General features: G+C 46.2%; 1 protein-coding gene across 2 annotated transcripts in view; it reads right to left on the reverse strand.

Annotated features, from left to right (window-relative positions):
* Window positions 1-1,397: 1,397 nt before the first annotated feature.
* efcab11 (EF-hand calcium binding domain 11) overlaps window positions 1,398-21,666 on the reverse strand; it is a 49,528-nt gene continuing 29,259 nt past the window's right edge. For both annotated transcript variants that reach the window (XM_053682964.1, XM_053682962.1), the window contains one exon: window positions 1,398-2,817. In XM_053682964.1, the coding sequence (XP_053538939.1) occupies window positions 2,736-2,817 (82 nt within the window). In that variant the 3' untranslated portion in view covers window positions 1,398-2,735. The remainder of the gene's footprint in view (window positions 2,818-21,666) is intronic.

Genomic DNA, 21,666 nt, shown 5'->3' on the forward strand with positions numbered 1-21,666 from the left:
AATAACCACTGAAACAGAGACGTGTATGCCGGGCATTCTTCACATAGAAACGTGTGTAAATGCAAACCTGGTGCAGTCTTCTTTATAAGAGAAGTTTATTGAACATTTATGGAAGGAGTCTCCAGTGTCAGAGGTAAAGCTGTAAACTTGAAGCGTTCCGACATGGGAAACGTTTTGTATTATAAACTTCCACGAGAGAACCTGTCTCATGGACAATCCAGAACATCTCCATCCCTGAGCATTTGGACCTCAATTAGCTGGACACGTCGCTCTCAACGTTTCCGTCCCAGAGCCACTTGGAACATCTGACGGAGGACAGAGAACAGAGATAGCTCTCTCTCTCTCTCTCTCTCTCTCGTGCCGTGTATCTCCGAGCAGGTAGAGCAGGGGAGCAAGGGCCCTCATTTGTATCTGTCAAGGCTGATTAATGATATTTCATCCTCTCCGTGTTCTCCTTTTTCTTTTCTGTTGCCTCTCTCTCTCTCTCTCTCTCTCCCTTTTTCATACACCTGCTTAACGTGGGAGCTGGTTTGGAGTGGGGGTTTAACTTCATTTAGTAGGACACGTCATGTTTGTGCTCAAACGTGGCGTCTTTGCGTTCGTACGCGTTTGCTTTACGTGCGCTTTAGCTTCTAGAACACACATATAGCGTATAATCATGTCAAGGGTGTGATGTTGATTCATCAACCTTTCCCTCATCTCACACACACACACACACACACACACACACACACACACACACAAGCTATCGTATTACTGCAGTAGCTATAAAGCCCCCACCATCTACTGCAGTCCAAACAAGCAGCATCTCTCTCTCTCTCTCGTCTCTCTCTCTCGTCTCCTCTCCTCGTGATGACTAAATCACTCCGGGTTCCATCGGATCTTTCCGGTAGCCGGAGAATTAATGTCTTCACAAGTTGAAGTTTCTTGTGAAGTTGCTGGGGAAAGAGCCGTCACCAGGCCGGCGTACGCATCATACGCACGTTTCGTTTTCATTAGCAAGGCTTATATTGCAACACGACAACACGTTTTTCACTGTAGGGGGTTTGTCCTTGGGCATTTCATTCACACACACACACACACGCACACACACACACACACCAATTAAATGTCAGGATTCACTTAATTAGTTTCAAAAGGAAGGTGAAGATTAATCCAGCTCTCTCCTGATCATTTTTTTGAACAGCGGCCCATCGCTGAGAACGGACCGTGTGTGGATTAAACACGTATTTGATTATAAACTATTTGATTATTTCCTCTTTTTTGCTCCCCCGCCCCCCCGCCCCCCCGCCCGCCCGCCCCATTTCGCAAGTCCATTTCTTTCGCTCGCTACCTCCTGAGCCCCCGGTGGATTTGCTGGGCAGAGCACGCACATACAGATGAGGACTCGGGACTGATTACAAAAACAAATTAATCTTTATTCAGACGGGAGTGCGGTAAATCTCGAGAAAAAACAAAAAAACAAAACACAAACAAGTATTTACAGTTCCATAATCGTGTGTAACAAGAGTGGCATAAAATCCTCTGCAAGAGTGCGCCTGGGCCTTTTCTTAATGGCTGCACAGCGGCGTTTTTGTGCAAAACTGATTAAAAACGCAATCTGATTACGAGCGCTCGTGTTCGGGAGCTGAAAAGCGAGCCGCCTGTTTCTCAGGTGCAAATGGATTTAGCGGAGGAGGATTAGAAGACATCCAGCCCTCGCCGTGCTGTGTAATGGCTTTGGAGTGATTGAACGGCAGGTACGCAGGAGCGAACGGGAAATACCTGAAGAGCGCTCGGTGGTGACGGCGGCCGTGGGCTATGTTGATTTGAGCGAGGACTGCACGAGTGGAGCGAGTGAATTAGGCCTGGAGGGAACTGGGTTTATCCTTAATGCAGCCTGTAAGACAACCGGACAATAGAAATGTGCGTCTGACTATTACACGGCACGGCCCCCGCGCCGAACGGATCGATACGACATCAACGCTCATCATCAAACCCGACTCTCGGGCACTGACGCCCGTCTGCCTTTCGACAAAGATTCCAGAGTGCACTTCACTGACGGCTCGTTGCCGCCTATCGGGAAGTGAGGACGACGAGGGGAGGTGATAATCTACAAACAAGACAACAAAAACAACCTGAATGTGTACTCCTAAATCCTAAAAATGATCTACGACGGGTAATAAATAATCGATGTTAGTATCTGGGTCTCAATCTGGAGCCTCACGTTATATTATTTTATGTTATGTTACGGTTTCTATAGCAACACATTACACAGGGAACTTGTATGACAAACGCTCCACATCCTCATCTAAGCCTAATAATAGACAGGTTTATAAAAATGTCTTAGATGAAACATATAATCCGCGACATTTATTAACTTTTATGGAAGGAGTCTCCAGTGTCAGTGCTTTCTAACCAGTTAAGGCATCACTGGTGCTCCAAAACATTCACTCACCCGCTCGTCTCACAATTTGCATGTTGAACATGATTGGTTTAAAATGTGCGCCTATGTCGTGACCTCACAAACTGAGCTCGTGTGTAACTTAGTTTAATAGAGAAATCCGGTAACCGGTATACGCTGTGTGATCGGAATCCCGCCTTGAGTCCTGGACACGTTAAAATGAACACGTCGTGCTGCTTTGTGAACGAGCGTGTTCTTTTGTTCTGAAATGCGATACTGAAGCTCGGTCGGCTCCAGACGCGCGTGATCTCTTACTGCTGTTCCCACAGACCTTCTGCTGAAGCGCAGTGCCTCAGCTGTTGGCCAGCCCGTAACCGATAACGTCCTCAAAGTCCTTGAAGCTGATGTGTCCATCTGAGTCGTGGTCCACGTGTCTGTCAGGAGAGAAAATTCGCCTGGTTACTAAAATCTTCCCAGCCAACCACATTATAATAGGCCCGATGGTTGTTTCCAGCTTTAGAAGCAGATAAAGCTTTATATCCCGTCCTGTAGGCAAGAGCGTAATCTTGTTAGCTGATGGATCTTAAGTGCGAGTGCACGGAAGCCTGAAACACTGGGAAAGAGCCAGAATGCCACCAACACACCACACACAACACACTCTGACAGAGGCAGAACACTGAAGGCGGTATTGAGTGACTGTCGGTGACGGATATTAACTCGGAGCAGAAACCAGGGAAACCAATAAACACTCGTTTTCCTTCTCGAGTTCAATACGGCACCCTGTCTTTAAATCCGATGCTCGTCATTGTAATCAGTATCAATCTTGTAGATGCTAGCTGTAGGCCTACGGCACTATTAGTTTCAGTGATTTCCAAGGAAATGCTTCAGAAATATATGACAAATCCAGCAATCGGAGCTTTGCCATGCCCTCAGACTAAGTCTACAATGGCTACATGAAGTGTTTTTGCCTTCGGTGTCCAATAACATCAGGCCAAAGTCAATCTTAATATCCTCGCCGGTAGCAAAAAAAACCAAACAAAACAAAACCACATCATTTTTACCACAGAAACCCCTAGCGTATTTCAGTGGACGAGACAGTCATTCTTTTTACATGTATTTAGGAGATCCAAAAACAAAACAACAAAAAAAAAACACACTCCCACACACTTGGTTTCTATTGGCTCAAAGATCAGAGGATTGCGAATTCACAGGTCAAAGTTCACCGAGATTAAGTCAGCACGAAGCAACGGGACCCGGGTGTCTCCCGTATCGCCGTTTTAAGGCCTCAAAAATCCGAACCTGTCAATAGCTGCGTTTACACGGACAACGATAATCCGCTCTTAACCCGATTAAGACCGTACTTTGATTAAGAAACTAGCATGTAAACAGCAATTTTTCCTTACTAATCTAATTAAAGTCATACTCGAATTGAGCTCTGATGGAATTAAGACGGGTGGAGTACTCCTGTTTTGGTCGCATTACGGACGTGTATTACAGACGTGTACACGCCTTAATCGCATCATTAACGTCGCGTGAGAGTTTCCGCCGCGTTTTGCGACAGGACACGATCGCACACGGCAGGTCTCGACATTTTACGGCGAACAAGAGGGTCCGGCTGCGTCCCAAACCGCGTACTTGCCTACTATAGGCCTGTAGTGGGGGGAAAATACACGTATCTCGGCGACTGATTTACCGATGCGCAGTGAAGTAAAGGACAGAGCTGATGTGGAGAAGCGAAGAGGTGTGTTTGGTCTAGAATGCTTTTAGGCAGTTTTATCTGAATGCTGATTATAATTAAACACTGATGTGGTTATGATCGAATGAATGCGAAACTCCAAACCCAGGGCCAAATAAATAAAGTCAATTCGCAGCAGCGGATCCACAAGAAAGCCCAATTCCACGAGTGGGTGCGTGCATCCTGATTGACTGAAGTGAGCCGGGGCTTGACTTATTTCACGTCCTGATGGAGGTCGTGCTCACCTGACTGGGCCTATTATCAGGATGGAGGGTGATTCACGTGGCAGGGTACGGTTTTACCATTTGCAGTGCAGGTGAAAGGGGAACGAGGCGTTCTACGAGGTGCCCGGCTAAACACAAACCGATCGATATCGCTCCGTATTAAATACATCTAGCTACAAATGATATTACTATAGCGCTATAAATAAAATCTAAAAATAGATAAATAAATAAAAAGAACAGACAGCATGTGCGCCAAAAATGGATAACATCTCAGGTCCATTGCAATTCTCATGCTAACATAGATATACACACACAGTAACGCAGACCTACGTACTGCACATTGCAGCAAATCAATGACGGTGCGTTAGCTTGACGCATCATGGGCATTAAACTAAAAAGTCCAGAATGAAGACTCTGTGTCCCGTCAATCTCACGGCAAAAAAAAAACCTCGTCAAACTTGTTTACACGTCAAAAGAATTCATTCAGTCATTCAGTAAATCAATATATCGTTGCCTTCGACCGTGTCATGTTTCCTCGGGGTATGAACATGAGGTTGCGCACGTGTGAAGTCTGTTTATCGTCCATCGCGACAGGGAAAACGTGAGGAAATGGCATGCTTTTTGAGATTTTACAAGGAGAAAGCTCTCGAAGCTCCTGTAAAATACGGTTCCGGAGGACTAAAATCGGACGGTGTAAACTTGTGTCTTAAGCTGAAATGATTACTAATTTTCCTGCAGGGTGCCAACAGTTCTGGATCTGACCGTATCGTAGTGACTCAAATATGTCTCGGTTTGTATAGACCCTCATGATTCATGACCGCGACGCTTTCCAAAATATTTCGGTACGGACGCAGTGTCCTGTTTGTTTAAATCGATCGGTCACTGACGTTCCCCATCTGCTCTCCCGATGCTCGCTCGTGCTTGCTTGCTTGCGTGTGTGTGTGTGTGTGTGTGTGTGTGTGTTTATGAAATCCAGGACGTCTTACGAGAGCAGGTCAAAACTAGGACATAGTGACGTACTCAGAGATATCGAGATAAACGTCTCCGGGTTGGGCCTTTGCGTGCCTGGATCCAAATTCAAAGTGACTTCAGCCAGTGTCCAGACTTATCACACACTCCCAGAGCCATTTCTATAAAGCGCAGCTCACTGAGAGAGCAGACGCTCGATTACATCGTCAGATGAGCGAGGATGAACGAGCAGATAAAGACGATGCGCGAGCAATTGCATCGGTGTGGGAAAAGAGCGTGTTAGAGAGAGCTTTCCCCCCCCCCCTTCTTCTTTCGCTCACTGCCCACTTCCTGCACAGATTAAACTGAATAGAGTAAATAGCCGAACTGGAATCTCCTATTTCCTGCTCATTGGATCTTTCTTCCTGTTCAGCCAACACGGTATCGCAGGAATCTGAGAGCATCGTGCTGCGGTATTTGATAAGCCCGGGGCCCTCGCTGGGAATTAACTGGACGATGTAACTAAAGGCAGAATCGATGTGGATGGAGGCTGTGTGCGAGGATATTCGTCGGGAGCTTGTGTGTTTTCCGGTCTCGCTCTCTCGCTAGGTGATTTCTCTATTACTCCGAGCAGCAGACTGATGGAGTGCAAACCCAGCAGATGTGAGGGAAATTTGGTAGCAACAGGGAGGAGAATTAAAACAACATTAGGCATCCGGTAACTGGAAAATCACGCTTTCCCGTTCCGTGCTGGTGAATCTCGTTCAAATGGTAGTGCACTAAGGACCTAATTAGATTCTAATGCGGCCCACCCCGTGGAGGAGGACCGCTGGGACGTCCTCCGTGCCCCTGTTCGGACTTGAGCCCCTACGCTGTTCGATCAGAAATCACCGTCCAGTGCTGCAGAGCTGTCATAAACTCGCAAAACGATGCCATTAATGCGGGATTAGGATGTGTATGATGAGGACGGTGTGTGTGTGTGTGTGTGTGTGCGCGCGCTGAAGCGATTAAGCGGTGATGGTGGCCGCGTCACATACCAACGTGTTTGACTGACTGGTCTGATATTAACGCTGAAGCGACACGTCAAGTCGCCTGGAAAGTTGTCAGATCTGTAAGAGTGCTGGAGGGGCTTCGCTGTCCCCGCTGTCTTTACCGTGTTGAGTGAACACACACACACACACACACACACACACTGCTGATTCTTCAGGCTGTGCCAAACATAATTTCCACAACGCTGTCATTCCATGATTATCGTCACGCTGGACTCCTTTGACTGACCCATTCAGAAGCGATTTATTTAATGAACATCCAACTATTCAGTCATTATTTCATATTTTGACGAGTATACCGTAAACCTGACATAGCGTTGGGTAAAACGATAAGAAGTTTACGTCCCTGGCTGCGCTTCTCTAGTTCGAGACGTTTCGTTTACGTAAAAGTCGATTTGTTTTAAGTAAAAACTGCCCGCCCTGTTGTCAGGAGATTGTGAGTTTGAATCAAGATGATACCTCAACCACGCTCTCAGGGTGGGAGGGGCATACTCTCCCTCCTTTGTCAATCACAGCGACGCTAGCCAATCGTGGCCGTCTTCGAGCTCGTGTATGTGGAAGAGGGCGGATAGGACATCCGCATGAGCAGCAGTTTGAATTCACTCGTGTTGAACGTAGCACGTGTTAGTCGACACCGGTAGCTATGACGTGTTCGGGAAGAGGTAGCTAATGGGTTAATGACCAAACCGGGAGCGTATTTCAGTACAGGAATTTGTAGATATAAATGTAGTGGAGAAACAGGACGTTCCAGACAAAATTCCCCTCATCAGCTTCTGATGCTGTAGGAAGTGAAACCAGTTGTTATTCGGAATGGTCGATGATGTAATAGCTGTTGTCAAGACAACCACCAATTCAAGTCGTTCCAAAGTTCAGAGAGTGTAAATGAAAATCTTTTCCCCCTGTGCTTCCCTGATGTGTCCTCATTCCCTACAGTGTCCGGATGTTTCCTCATTCCCCGCGTTTTCTCTACGTTTCCTCATCCGTCACTCCCGTAACAACATCTAGGCATGCAAACAGTGATGTCACTGATGTTTTGTCCATCGCTGTCGAGGTGTCTCACCGCTGACGTGGAGAAATTCTTTCCCACGTTCTGAGGGTACGGGGGTGCTCGGAGGCGTTAATAAAATCCGCACGTCGAGTCGACGGGCCGTTTTTAATTCACGTCTGACAAGCGGGCCTTCGGCGTTTTTGCACGAGATGAGTCGAGAAGTCCCTTGAAAAAAGGGAAGCGGTTCAGGGTCATCCTGCAGGAATACGGAGGAACCGGGCGCTCAAGCTAGGACTCGGGCGCTCGGCAGGGGTACGGGTAGGTTTGCGATAAAGCTGAAACGCGGAATTATAAAATGGTGGTAAGCTGTGCCGATTCACACAGGCCAAACGGAACCCGAGTAACGAGGGAAGCAGGAGGGGCAGCCTTTTTAAAATCACGCAGGATTCCTTCTGGGATGAGAACCACCGAGGAACCATGAGTGGGGGGGGGGGGGGGGGGGGGGGTTTAACAAAAATGTGTTGGACAACCCTAACTGAGAAAACTATTGCTTGGGCAATTTGTTGCTCTCCTCTCTGTGTGCCAGAATTCCCCACAGGAGGACGCGACGCTCTTCCCAGGAGAACGAGCTGGGTAATGACATCATCAGCGTGCACCAGAGGCACGGCTATATTAATCTGAGCGCTGCTTGGCTGTTTTTTCTTCCTCTTTCAAAAAGGGAGCAGTGGGAAAAGAGGCATGGCAAAATCCAAGTGCTACTCTGTCACTGTCAGAGGAAGCACACTTAGCTCCCATACTGACGCTGCAGAAAAGCGACGGTGGTGGTGGGGGGGTGTTGGTGGTGGTGGTGTTCCACTCACATCACCTCTCCGCGCTAATACTATGTGCTGAGTGTTATGTCTTGGAGCATGTGTCCAAATGGTGCTGTGAGACAGTAAATCTACAATATCAGCTACTGAAAAACAAACACGTAGCATCTGGTCTTGGAAAACGCTTCAATATCCTGACTTCGGGGCATTTGGGCTTGCGATTTTGTTTTTTTTTGTTGTTTTTTTTACGAAAAATGGGTGGTGTTCATCAATGATTAATAGGAACGTGTAGCTTTATCCAACACTAATGAAAAACACCGAGGGGTTTTAACACATTCTACACATCCGCACACATTCACACTGAACTCTGTTGAACGCCATGTCACGACACTCGTGTAGCCGCGTCTATATACGTTTCGGAAGCTGCAGATAGCTTGCTTTCTTAATCGCAATAAACCGCTAACGTTGGCCGGATATACTTCCTGAGCCGTTCTGTTATACAAAAATAGTGCCCGCCTTCTGACCAATCAGATTTGAGCATTCGAGTAACTGTACTGTGGAATAAATAGAAATACGTACGTTTACGAACTCGCGGTGTTGTAGTAACATGGACATTATTATCAATATGTCAAAGCTACGTATTTGACTTAAGTGGAATTTAAATACGTGAATGATTTTTTTCAGGGGGGGGGGGGTGTTTATAAGGGTATAAACATCTATAAGGTTTTAATTTACATACGCACTCTCTGTTCCTAAAGTGAATTTCGGGCGGCGGTAAGAATCACGCTGCAGGTGTTAAATTGGTATATTTGCATTGACTCCGCCCTGAATCAAACTGCATATTCAGACAAGATTGAATCCCCTGCTGCAGACTACACGTCTCATCACGTGACCCTCGTTGTCCTTTTACTATTTCCAGCTTGCCGAGGGCATGTGTGAGCTCACATCAGCGCACGATTCGCTTCTTCTGTAGATGAATGAATCGCAGACGCTTAGTGATTGGACGCGTTTCTCTGGCTCATCACCGAAAATTAAAACGGTGGGAGGTTTGTTGGGTTTGCATATGGCAGTATGGCATGGGGGACCACACGGGCAATCTGAGACGCTCGCTATCTCACAGATGAAACCATTCCACTCCGGCAGACTGGGAGCCTGTGGGAGAGCAATCGCGCCGCTCAGCCGTGCTCTGATTGTGTCTTAATTGGGATGCTTCACGACTCTCATAGTGCTTCTGCTTTTCATTCCGCCTCCCTCCTTCCCTCCACTCTGCCAGGAGAAGGGGTGTGAGCTGCCGTCACTGTGTTCTCGCCGCTGATCGATGGAGAGCTGGCCTCGCCTCGCCTCGCCACAGGAGACATGTTACGGCTACAGACTCTTTTTTAGATTAACTAAATCTCCTCTGTTAAAAAAAGCCGAGCGCCGCGCTGTCATGGCAACCTCTGAAAGCATCAATGGGAGTTGTGAAATGTGCAGCAGCGATGTCTGCAGCCTCCAGACGTGATATTGATGCCGTTGTAATGGTTGGATGGCTTTCACCTGCCCGTGCTACCTGCTGAGCCTACAAACGAGTCCTGTTACACCACGAGCGTCTATACATCTAACCTCAGAGCATATACACATTATCCTGCCTGAACACACACACCATCACACATCTGCTGTAATGCTCTGCTCTTCTCACACAGAGCCAGTCGACAGGACTGATTAGTACTCATGGCTTTTAAACAGAGATCACACATCCTGTAAGGTGTGAGGTGTGTGTGTGTGTGCATATATATATATATATATATATATATATATATATATATAATATATATATACACACAGTTGGAATCAAAATGATTCAACCCCCAGTGCAAATCAGGTTTATTGTCCAAACGTACAGACTTTCAGCTGTTCGCGATGATCGGATCAAACAAAAGCGACTGGAATAGTTCGACACCGCAAACGTTTCAAAAGTTTTCCCCAAATTCGACTGAAAATGCAACTTATAATGACGTCTCCGGTTTCCAAATTATTCACACCCCCCGAATAGAATCCCTCACAACAGCACGAATATGCAAAACAGGTGTTGTCTTGAGCACACCTGATGCTAAACTAATCAAGGGCTTCATTGAGAGTGTCTGAGCTGGAACACATGAAATACCTGAACTGGCTAGGGGCAGAAAAAGGAAGCGAAGCTGTCGACGGCTGCGAGCAGATTTCTGAGAAGGCAGGTTGTGAAAAACCCTCGAGCGACCGCAGAAGACCTGCAGCAGGACTCGGTGTAACAGGCGCTGAGGTTTCAGCGAGAACGGTAAGGCGCGTACTAAACGCAGGAGGTTTCCGTGCCAGAACTCCAAGACGTTCACTGCTACTGACCCAAAAGCAGAAGAAAAGTTGTTCAAAATCATATATACACACACACACACACACACACACACACACACACACACACACACGGACGAGCTACAACAGCAGAGGATTACATCGGGTTCCCCTCCTGTAAGCAAAGAACAGGAATCTGAAGCTAGAGTGGGCACAGACACACCCAAACCTACAGGATGTTATCTAACCTGTGTAGTGAAACAATTTTCACTCCTGATGAGTGTGTATTACTGCTAATGTTCACTCTGTCTGAGGCATTACATCGCTATAGACTCAGATGATTAAGTCAAGAACACTGGCATGTCTAATCGTTTTTTTGCAGCAGGTTTGCAGGACTGCTCAGCAGCCAGCAGGAATAGCCTAATTCTTAAACATCCTGCAGGACTGGACAGAAAAAAACCAAGCCGCAAGTCTCTGGAGACCGAACGCGCCAAACAGGCAAACACACAGCCTGCCAAGCCTGCACAAGCACTCCCACACGGCCAAATAGACGGACGGATATCAGACGCACATCAGACGCGTGTGCCGATACGAAGCCGGTCGGCTCTGATCCGTCCACGTGACGCGGAGACATAACGCGCAGGAATGCTGGAGGCAGAACGTGGCGTCGTGTCGTACCGCCCTGACACGTTCTCAGCACAAAGCCACAAACGCCTAGCTTGCACTTATATATTAGAATGTGCTTACGGGGAGGAAAGATTGATGACTACGCCGCGCACATCTCATGACTCTACGACTCTCCCGCTTAGTTAATAAGGGATCGCAGAGACTGTTCACATCTGCACGCATCCCGGTTACTGAGGAGGCAGGTTTTTAAAAGGGAATTAAAAGAGAGGTCTGGGAGACATCTTCAAGAGCCTTGGGGGCCGAACGGAGGATGAGGCGGCGTGTAGGCCAGGGCGTGCAGGTGCTAAATGGATTATGAAACTGGCAACGCTGCCAAACGAACGCCCGGTGTTTGTTCCAAGGCGGAGGATTTCAAATAGACGTTTGCAGCTTACTTTGGTCTCAAAACTCTTAACAACAATCGCTTTAAGTCGTAGGACGGGAAGGAGTCGATTTATTCAAACGTGGGTTTTATCCCGAAAAGCCGTCATATGCCACTGTCTCCTTTTCGCCATCGCTGTCATTTTCAGGCGTTTTCATAATAACTCCTGGTCTTATTGCTGAGACACGGATATTCAATCATCATCTGCTCCGGGAGATTCGGTGTTTATGCTACTTGACTATTTATCCCACTTTAAAAGACGAGAGAAGGAAAAGTAGAAGCTCTTTCCAGTCTCATCATCAAATTTGCTCAGTGTTTAATCAGTGTAATGAGAGAGAGAGTGAGTGAGGCAGTCTTTTCTGTACTCTTTTCAGACCGACTCGTTCCTCCTCCTTTGCCTATTGACACTTCGGCTCTATTCAAACACTCGGCTTCTTTAGCTTCTCACGGCACTTCTTCTCAAGCCTCCACAATAAAGCCTCTTTAATGGCGTGCGCGTCTCCGCGCTGACAGGCGACGGCATTCACCTATACAAGCCGTACAGGACGTGCAGTGAGCACTGATACAAACCAGTAGTACTGAATGGTACCATGCCAGTATTGTTCTTTGTCTGGCTCGGAACACAGAGCACGCAGGACACAAAGGAGGCGAAATCTAGACTGCCGGAGTAATCAATCTTATTTTTTGTCCCTGGAGGGACACCACCTGCTGCTTCATGCCAAGCAGCAGAATATCTGGGAAAACCGAGGACGCCCTGGGTTTCGTTCATTGGCGTAATTTTGAATAAACGTCTGGATTTAAGTTTGAATTCCGACTGTTGCAGTATCCGTAATACTAAGGTATGAATCACACCATGTTGTACCGCTGTAGGAAAATAATTAACTCTCTCTTTATTTTGGTTGCATCCATTATATATATACAGTATCTCACAAAAGTGAGTACACCCCTCACATTTTTGTAAATATTTGATTATATCTTTTCATGTGACAACACTGAAGAAATGACACTTTGCTACAATGTAAAGTAGTGTGTGTACAGCTTGTGTAACAGTGTAAATTTGCTGTCCCTTCAAAATAACTCAACACACAGCTATTAATGTCTAAACCGCTGGCAACAAAAGTGAGTACACCCCTAAGTGAAAATGCCCAAATTGGGCCCAATTAGCCATTTTCCCTCCCCGGTGTCATGGGACTTGTTAGTGTTACAAGGTCTCAGGTGTGAATGGGGAGCAGGTGTGTTAAATTTGGTGTCATCGCTCTCACACTCCCTCATACTGGTCACTGGAAGTTCAACATGGCACCTCATGGCAAAGAACTCTCTGAGGATCTGAAAAAAAAAAATTGTTGCTCTACATAAAGATGGCCTAGGCTATAAGAAGATTGCCAGGACCCTGACACTGAGCTGCAGCACGGTGGCCAAGACCATACAGCGGTTTAACAGGACAGGTCCCACTCAGAACAGGCCTCGCCATGGTCGACCAAAGAAGTTGAGTGCACGTGCTCAGCGTCATATCCGGAGGTTGTGTTTGGGAAATAGACGTATGAATGCTGCCAGCATTGCTGCAGAGGTTGAAGGGGTGTGGGGTCAGCCTGTCAGTGCTCAGACCATACGCCGCACACTGCATCAAATTGGTCTGCATGGCTGTCGTCCCAGAAGGAAGCCTCTTCTAAAGATGGTGCACAAGAAAGCCTGCAAACCGTTTGCTGAAGACAAGCAGACTAAGGACATGGATTACTGGAACCAGGTCCTGTGCGCTGATGAGACCAAGATAAACTTGATAAATTTGGTTCAGATGGTGTGAAGCGTGTGTGGTGCCAACCAGGTGAGGAGTACAAAGACAAGTGTGTCTTGCCTACAGTCAAGCATGGTGGTGGGAGTGTCATGGTCTGGGGCTGCATGAGTGCTGCGGCACTGGGGAGCTACAGTTCATTGAGGGAACCATGAATGCCAACATGTATTGCGACATACTGAAGCAGAGCATGATCCGTATGCAGTATTCCAGCGTGATAACGACCCCAAACACACCTCCAAGACGACCACTGCCTTGCTAAAGAAGCTGAGGGTGAAGGTGATGGACTGGCCGAGCATGTCTCCAGACCTAAACCCTATTGAGCATCTGTGGGGCATCCTCAAACGGAAGGTGGAGGAGCACAAGGTCTCTAACATCCACCAGCTCCGTGATGTCGTCATGGAGGAGTGGAAGAGGACTCCAGTGGCAACCTGTGAAGCTCTGGTGAACTCCATGCCCAAGAGGGTTAAGGCAGTGCTGGAAAATAATGGTGGCCACACAAAATATTGACACTTTGGACCCAATTTGGACATTTTCACTTAGGGGTGTGCTCACTTTTGTTGCCAGCGGTTTAGACATTAACGGCTGTGTGTTGAGTTATTTTGAGGGGACGGCAAATTTACACTGTTACACAAGCTGTACACTCGCTACTTTACATTGTAGCAAATCTTGCTAGGGCTGTCAATGATTTTATTCAATACCAATAAACAAATACTTGAGTATTCAAATAATTTGGGCCAATCTTACTAAACAGATCTAGAGGATAAGTATGGAGAACATACCTTCGGGTTTTTCTATACATATTACACGGAGGTCATTTTTTAAAATGAAGTATGCGATTTGAGATGGTGAGGTCGCTTCACATCGTGCCTTCCTGCCTCCACTGTTCGAGCTGGTATTGAACCAGAAAAAGCATATTAATCCCAGGACACGCCGAACAAACACAGGAGACACGGGGCAGCCATCTTGTGTATGCATAATTAAAATCAAAAGTTCAACACCAGGCTTAAATCCCATCGGGTGTGGCAGAAAATAGGACCAAACACAACAGAAAGTGATTCCACTGGCTTCTTCTCAAATGTACATAAGTACTAATCGATTGTAGCACAAGAGGCAGGGTTCGCTGTCAAAACGCTGACATCACAGCTGGATGGTTTATATTTCCACCATCACCACCAGACCCCAATCCCCATTGGGCCTGTTAATAACGAAACTCCAAACGCGAGAGCCGTAATTAAAGAATAATCCAATAAAATCAGTGACGAGATAGTCACACTGACTCAGTACCACTAGACAGTTACTCGCTGGATGGTTTTAAGTTCTCCTTGCTCCCAAACCGATCTAACTCATGAATGCTTAAGTATTTAGCTGATGAGCTGGATCACCACTGGGAGCTGAGGAGATCCCTGAGAACCAAGACAAAAAAAAACAAACAAAAAAACCATAGTCTTAGCCTTTAAATGAGCAAATCAAAGCATCAAAAGCACATTCAGCATGCCTGGCAGAGTGCCATGTTCAAAATCAAGTGTAAAAGCTTTAAAAAACCCAGAGGCGAGCTCCGTGTTGGGTACAGATGAGAAATCCAGAGCAGAAATGAGGTTCCATATGAGGAAGCCCTGCTGGGGATGAAATGACCCTGCTATTGAGGAAGTAAAGATGGCATCGCGCTACTCAGTGCCGAGGACTGGGGCTCGGGCTGCCTGAGCCGGGCCAGTGGGCTGATGGGACAGCACCAGGGTTCCACGCTCCTTTCATTAACACTCCATCTCGCTCACCTGAGGGGAGCCGAAATATGAAATCAAATATAAAAGTGCGGGGAATCTCTGAGCGCACCTCGCGGCCTCGCGCGCACCCCAAATCGCAGCCGTGTGCACTATTTGACGCGCTCTTAAAGACTCGCGCGCGCGCGCGCTCTCCGGCTGTGTTCCAGTTGCATATTCAAATCACACACTTCACAGGATTTTCCCTCGGAAGGGAAGCATGCTGGTCTTGTGTTCGTGCTGGATGCGGCTGAGGAGGGAACGAGCGCTCTCTTTTTGTGTCATGAAATATGCCTCTTTGCTTCTTTACCGAGCCCCAATTTCTTTTGTCACACACCGCTGGATGAAAGCCCTTCATGTTTTAAGGAGGCCCGCTGAGAGGCGCCACATGCGATTCTGTCAGAATCAATGGAAATGTGCTGTGCTGATGGGGATTTGTGTTTTTAATTCGATTTCTCTTTGCTGTCTAGACACTAGCTCAAAGACAGCGCTGGAAATGCGCTCCTGTTGCTTTGAGTGGTGATATACGCCACCCTACATTGCTCCAACTCCGACAGATCTCCTCTAGTACTCCATGGAAGGAAAGTCAAGAAGAGTTAGGCTATGTCCTCCAACCGTCTACTAACAGACTGCTAAGCCTGAGGAGTCTCGTGGGAACCCGGCAATGGGCGCATCATGTTAAACACCGTCTCCGGGGCCGTTTCGCCTCTGAGGCGGACCGCATTTCTAATTTGCGCCATTGTCTGCACACGTTCGTGCCGGCGTCTCACTCCTCCCCCTCAAAAAAATGTCAACACATGCTGGGGAGGAAATTCAAATGTGGAGCATTGCAGTAAATGTCAGGAACAATGTGGGGCTTTGAGATCAGAGATGTGAGTGCGGGGGCTGTCAAAGGCGAGGACCGGAGATGCTTTCAGATAAGGGTGTCCTTCCACCCGTGGGCTTCGCGACGTGACCGTGAAGAGTCCTCGTGAGGTCTCAAGAACTGACGAGCCGCACTGATATAAAAAAAATAATAATAATAACAATAATGCAATACATTTTCGGCACAGTATCACAAACAAATCGCGAATCTTTATGTTAAAATGTCCTAGAACAGCAGCTCTGAAACTAGTGCAGCTACCAGTCACAAGTTGATATCAAAGCACTCGTTCTAATACGTTATTGTTTCTATAGCGACAGCTAACGCAAGGACGCTCGATGTAAATGGATTAAAAAAAAAACCTTGTCTAATTGCGTATATGATTTAGTTTACTGGAGGGAATCCTTTATTTAACATTTATGGAAGGAGTCTCCAGTGTCAGTGCTTTGTAACAGTCAGTAAGTTTTATAAACGTGTTCGAGACAAGCTGCGTATGTACATACATACGTGAAAGTCTATACATATACGTATATATGTATAGATGAAAGTCTAAGAGCAGAAATACATGACTATATATAACACAAATACATTGGACTGAGGACATCGTGGACGCATCCGAAAAAAGAAGAAAAAACGTGCAATGAAAGAACACTTTTTTTTGTTGCACCAATTGGGAGCTACCAGTTCCAAATCTTACTTGCCATGGGAGGGTGGGTGTTAACGTCAATCCCTGGACATATTAGAGCAGTGATTCGTGCCTCGTCGTTTTCCCTTTTGTTTCTGTTTACACCCACAAAAAAAAAAAAAAAAAAACGATGTGTGATTTCTGCAGGCGCTTCACGCAAAGAGCTTGAATAAAGGCCATGGAAATTCAAGCTGACTTCAACTCAGACGCTATTGAGATAATCCTTTTCCTAATCGTTTGCACAAGCAGAGAGAAATGACTACAGAAAAGAACTCCGAGGTTCCTCTTGATAGAAGGAGCTGCTGGAGAGCTCCGGTTTCTGTTCAGATACTCCATTCTTTCTCAGCAAGTCGAGTGTTTGATCTTGCTAATCTGACTTAATGGCGAGAGGATATATTACATTTTGTTCTAATGGCTCTCCGAGAAAAAAAAAAAAGGAGCAGCGGTATTTCTTTGGGCTCGGGTCCAGCGCTGTTAAAAGTCAGGGACGACGCGATCTTTAAACTGCCGGCAGAAGAAGAAGAAGAAGGAGAAGAAGAAGAAAAAATCTGTATCTCTGGAAATCAAAGTGTCCTTGAAATCAAGTGGAAGAGGAACTAGTGAAAGGGAGCGAAGAGGACCTGAGGCGCCCCCGGAGAGTAGCATCAAGGCCTCGGTGTCGCCGGGAGAACATTACACATGCCCTCTGACTGCTGTCTCACAATTCTTCTGGAGGAACACATGCCACTTCTTTTTTCAAGTCAAACAGAAAGAGCAAACACACACACACACGTACACACTCGTATAGACAGAGGAAGTCAAGGTGGTCTTAGGCTGACGCCGGGATTCAGACGAGGACACGAGCGGTGATAAATATTTACGCTGGATGAACATTAGAACAAAGTGAATTGTAGAAGTGACGGATGAAAGCAGTCAGAAGTCTGAGAAATGCCTCGGCCACAAATACCACGGCTTATTGTAGGGATTTTGAAAGAAACGCGATGACGGCTCAGAGGTTCTCTGTGTTTGCGTGTCTTTCAGAGCGTTCACGGTACGTCGCGGGGTCGGACATAACGAGGCGGTATGGACTGCTTAGAGAATCCCTGAATGTGTTATTTAAATCTAAAAAATAAATAAAAACCTGCTAAAAAGCCAGTGTGGAATAATCATTTGTTTAATTTCTTTTGTTAACGCTGAAGAAATTAGTAAAATGGCCTTGACACCTTTAGCCTCATTAAAAATGCCACGGTCAGGTGGTGCAACAGAAAATCGTTCGCGGTTCCGTCTGGAGATCGCGAGTTCAAATCCCGGGGCCACGGCTGGCCTCGCTGTCTGGGCGGGACGGGGTCGGGGCGTACGCTCTCTCCCCTGTCAATCACAAACCACAGTGACACTAGGTGGGTGGATAGTGTTTCCCTTCACGTGTGAGGGTTAGATGCTGAAGAATGTGTTGGTAGACGGTGGATGAAGCGTGGATAGTGGATTAAAAGATGACGTAAAATAGTGAAATGTGGAAGAATAAAATAAAATAAAAGCTCAACCACGGAGATATCAAAGCGCTCGGGACTGAAAAGGAAATGCAACTTCAGTACAATAACGCCTTTATTAAAGAAAGGCTTTCATCTAACACAAGTAAATAGGATGGAGGGCATTAACACGGATGATGTCGTCTGATTACAGATGTGAAAAAAAAGACAGATGTGTACAGAATAAGATTTAAAAAAAAAAAATTGTTAATTATACTGTGTGAGATTTTTCCTACAGTCGGCTATGGCTTAATAATTAAGTGTTGAGGAAAAACTGATGTTAGTGATGACGACGCACGTGATATATACGCAGTACGTCGTCGGGGTTGCCAGATCCGCTCAACAAAACCTGCCGGACTGTCAAGCCTTCGTTTCCATACAGTAAATACCTCTTACACCGGGGTCCTAAAATGATCTGTAAGAATGAATCTAAAAATAATAAAAATGACTTTAGTGCATCGATGGAACGTGTACTCAGCTACACTTCCTATTTCTCCGCCCTTTTCTTGCGTTGACTTCACGTCCTGTGAATGCATACGGTATGTGAGAAAGAGAAGTGTTGCTTAAATTGCACATGTAGTCTCGTACACCAGGTTTTGTGCACGATGCGGGCATTTCCTCGCTTGTTTTTGCATTAAAATGCTTCAAACAAGCGCTTTATACGTCTGCCCATGAGCATCACATGGAAAATTACACAACTGCATATATAGATGTAACGAGGAAGCCTTTTTTTATTATTATCTTAATTGTTTTTTTAAACTTTACCTATTTGACTCAAGTAGAAATCGACATTCTTTGATTTCGGTTGTGCCGTGCAGAGTTAAAACCGTGTTCGCATTTGAGCAGGACGTCTCCGAATCCGCGCATCTGTCTGTACTCGACGGAGGTCAAACTGAGAGCGGTATCGGATTGAACAGGACAGACAACAGCACAACTTCCTAATAAAAAGACTTGACGAGCCAGGTCACAATGGAGAATTAGAGCCACAAAAGCCGATGATGGATATGCTAAACAACTCAAACAAGCCCCTGGCCTCGTGTTAACCGCCGCCTTCTTCTCAAACATATTTACATTTTCCGCACAAATGGAAATTCGGATATGGCACAGAGGGGGTAAACAGGCCCTGCTAGAGAAAAACACAGCTGATTGAGCCCTTGTCTCATCTGATTACAGGTTTTATATATCAGCTACGAGAAAGAGAGAGCGGCTAGCACTGAGCGCTCGCAGCTCTGCCGCCCGGCGGAGCAAAAGCTGAGGGATCCTGCACTGCAATTCATTCATTAGCATGCTAATTACATCCATTCAGAAAGGAAAATATCCAGAAATACCCAGCATCGTGTCAGGCGGCAACAGAAAGCAGAAGAGGAATCCGTCTGCGCGTCTCTGCCGAGGGCTGCTGGTGCCTCCTTCATGTCAGATTTGGAACTCTATTAGCAACATCCAAACAGTTTTTGAGTGGGCTGCAGAATGACGGGCTAATATTTGTTAACCGCTCGGCTCTGATAATTTGACAGGATGTGATTAGCGCTCAGTGTGAATGAAGTCGGTGCTTGGATGATTCCTGTCAAGTTTCCGCTGACGACTTGAGAGATTATAACAGCGTTTAAATGTCACCTTTTTTTTTTTTTTTAATCTATTTTTCTAATATGTTTATTTTTATTTATTTATCTTTTAATCCAGGTTTATCGGAACCCTCAGTAACATTTATAAACCTGATGCAGCAACAGCTCCTACTTACACTAACTAATAACTAACAGTATGGAAACGTCTGCGTTAATATTCATACGACTAAAACGGTCTCGTTTATCACGCTCGTTACAAACGGATCTATACGTAAGCCGGTCGAACACGAGGGATTCGCTATGCGTAAAAATCCCGTAAAATTCAGATCGGCGCTCGCGTCCTACTCGTGCTCTTGAATGTGTGTGAATTTACGCAGAAAAAGACTAAATAACGTAAACCCCGACTTGACTGAGGTCAGAGCGTATAATCTGCATGGACTACTGAACTCTTATAGCTGGAATATACCGTGGGGTTTAAATGAGTTATTTTCGATAACTCGCCCTTATCCAGAGCTTTGGAGTGTCTATCAAAAACATATCCTCGTCCTAGTTCACCAGGTCAGGGACTATCCAGGACATTTTCCATCCATCCATCTTCTATACCGCTTATCCTTTCTTCAGGGTCACGGGGAAACCTGGAGTCTATCCCAGGGAGCATGGGGCACAAGGCGGGGTACACCCTGGACAGGGTGCCAATCCATCGCAGGGCACAATCACATACACACTCACACACCCATTCATACACTACGGACACTTTAGACACGCCGATCAGCCTACCGTACGTGTCTTTGGACTGGAGGAGGAAACCGGAGTACCCGGAGGAAACCCCCGCAGCACGGGGAGAACACGCAAACTCCGCACACACAGGGCCACGGTGGGAATCGAACCCCGACCCTGGAGGTGTGAGGCGAACGTGCTAACCGCTAAGCAGTACGAATCGGCGTCGTCAAAATTTTTGCTTTTGTTTGGCCGTAAACAAACGCCTCAGCTGACGGACGATTTAGTCCTCGTGTGTTCTTATTAATATTATATATTTATTAAAAATGTTATTCGCATATATGTGAGTCAATAAAAAAATCCTTCCACTTCAGTTTTTCAGCCTTTACCCTGAGTGTTCGTTTCGTGCTCCCGGCTGTCTGTCCACATGACCTTTTATGGAGTTTTGTGGGCGTCACGACATGCAAATGAGCCGTGTCAGGAACACCTTTTGCGCTTTTACGGGTGAATCACATACACGAGTAAATTTCATTCCTGTGACGGGACGAGTTGGGTAGATGCGTCGATCTGAAACGAACCGACGCGACAATCATAAACAATCGATCACTATCGATTATATAGAAGCGTTATTATATATTATTATATAGAAGCGTTATGAGGTCATAAACTCCAACGTGATACAATCACAATTACCGAGCACCGGGTGACAGATGAAACCCTCGCTCCTACAGTAAGAGCTTGTGGGTTTTGAGGCTGATTATATCATGAGATTTCGAGCTCTGTGATGTCGCGTATTTGGCTGTACGAATCTCACCAGTAGGACGCTCCTGAGCCAACGCACCGTATACTGAGCGTGTTCAGAAATTCTGGCCAATTCAAGACGTGGCTCAGTGGATCGTCGTGTTTTAGAGCATACATCCAGAACACGTTTGGCCTGGACTACGATAGTTAAAGGTGTGGCATGTAAACCGTTTATAAACTTGCAATATTCGTAGCGTTGAAGAAACTCCCTTCACGAATATTTCGATGCAAATGAATTTGGTTCGTTTCTTCATTTCGGTCTTCTGTTTGACATTTTCCCAGACTGGAAATGATCTCCGATGTGGAGTTTCGACAGAGGGCATGAGGTTAGTTGGGAGGAAGTGAAAGCCTTGTCAGCGTTTTTTTCGATGCCAAATCACAGACAGCTCGGAAAAAAAATAAAAAAAATTCCAAACTAGTATTTAACGTACGTTCTCTATCGGTCATTTATTTTAAAAAAACAAAACAACAGCATAGACGTATCCCTGTGGATCACC

The sequence above is a fragment of the Ictalurus punctatus genome, chromosome 9, assembly GCF_001660625.3.
Source record: "Ictalurus punctatus breed USDA103 chromosome 9, Coco_2.0, whole genome shotgun sequence".
NCBI lineage: Eukaryota > Metazoa > Chordata > Actinopteri > Siluriformes > Ictaluridae > Ictalurus > Ictalurus punctatus.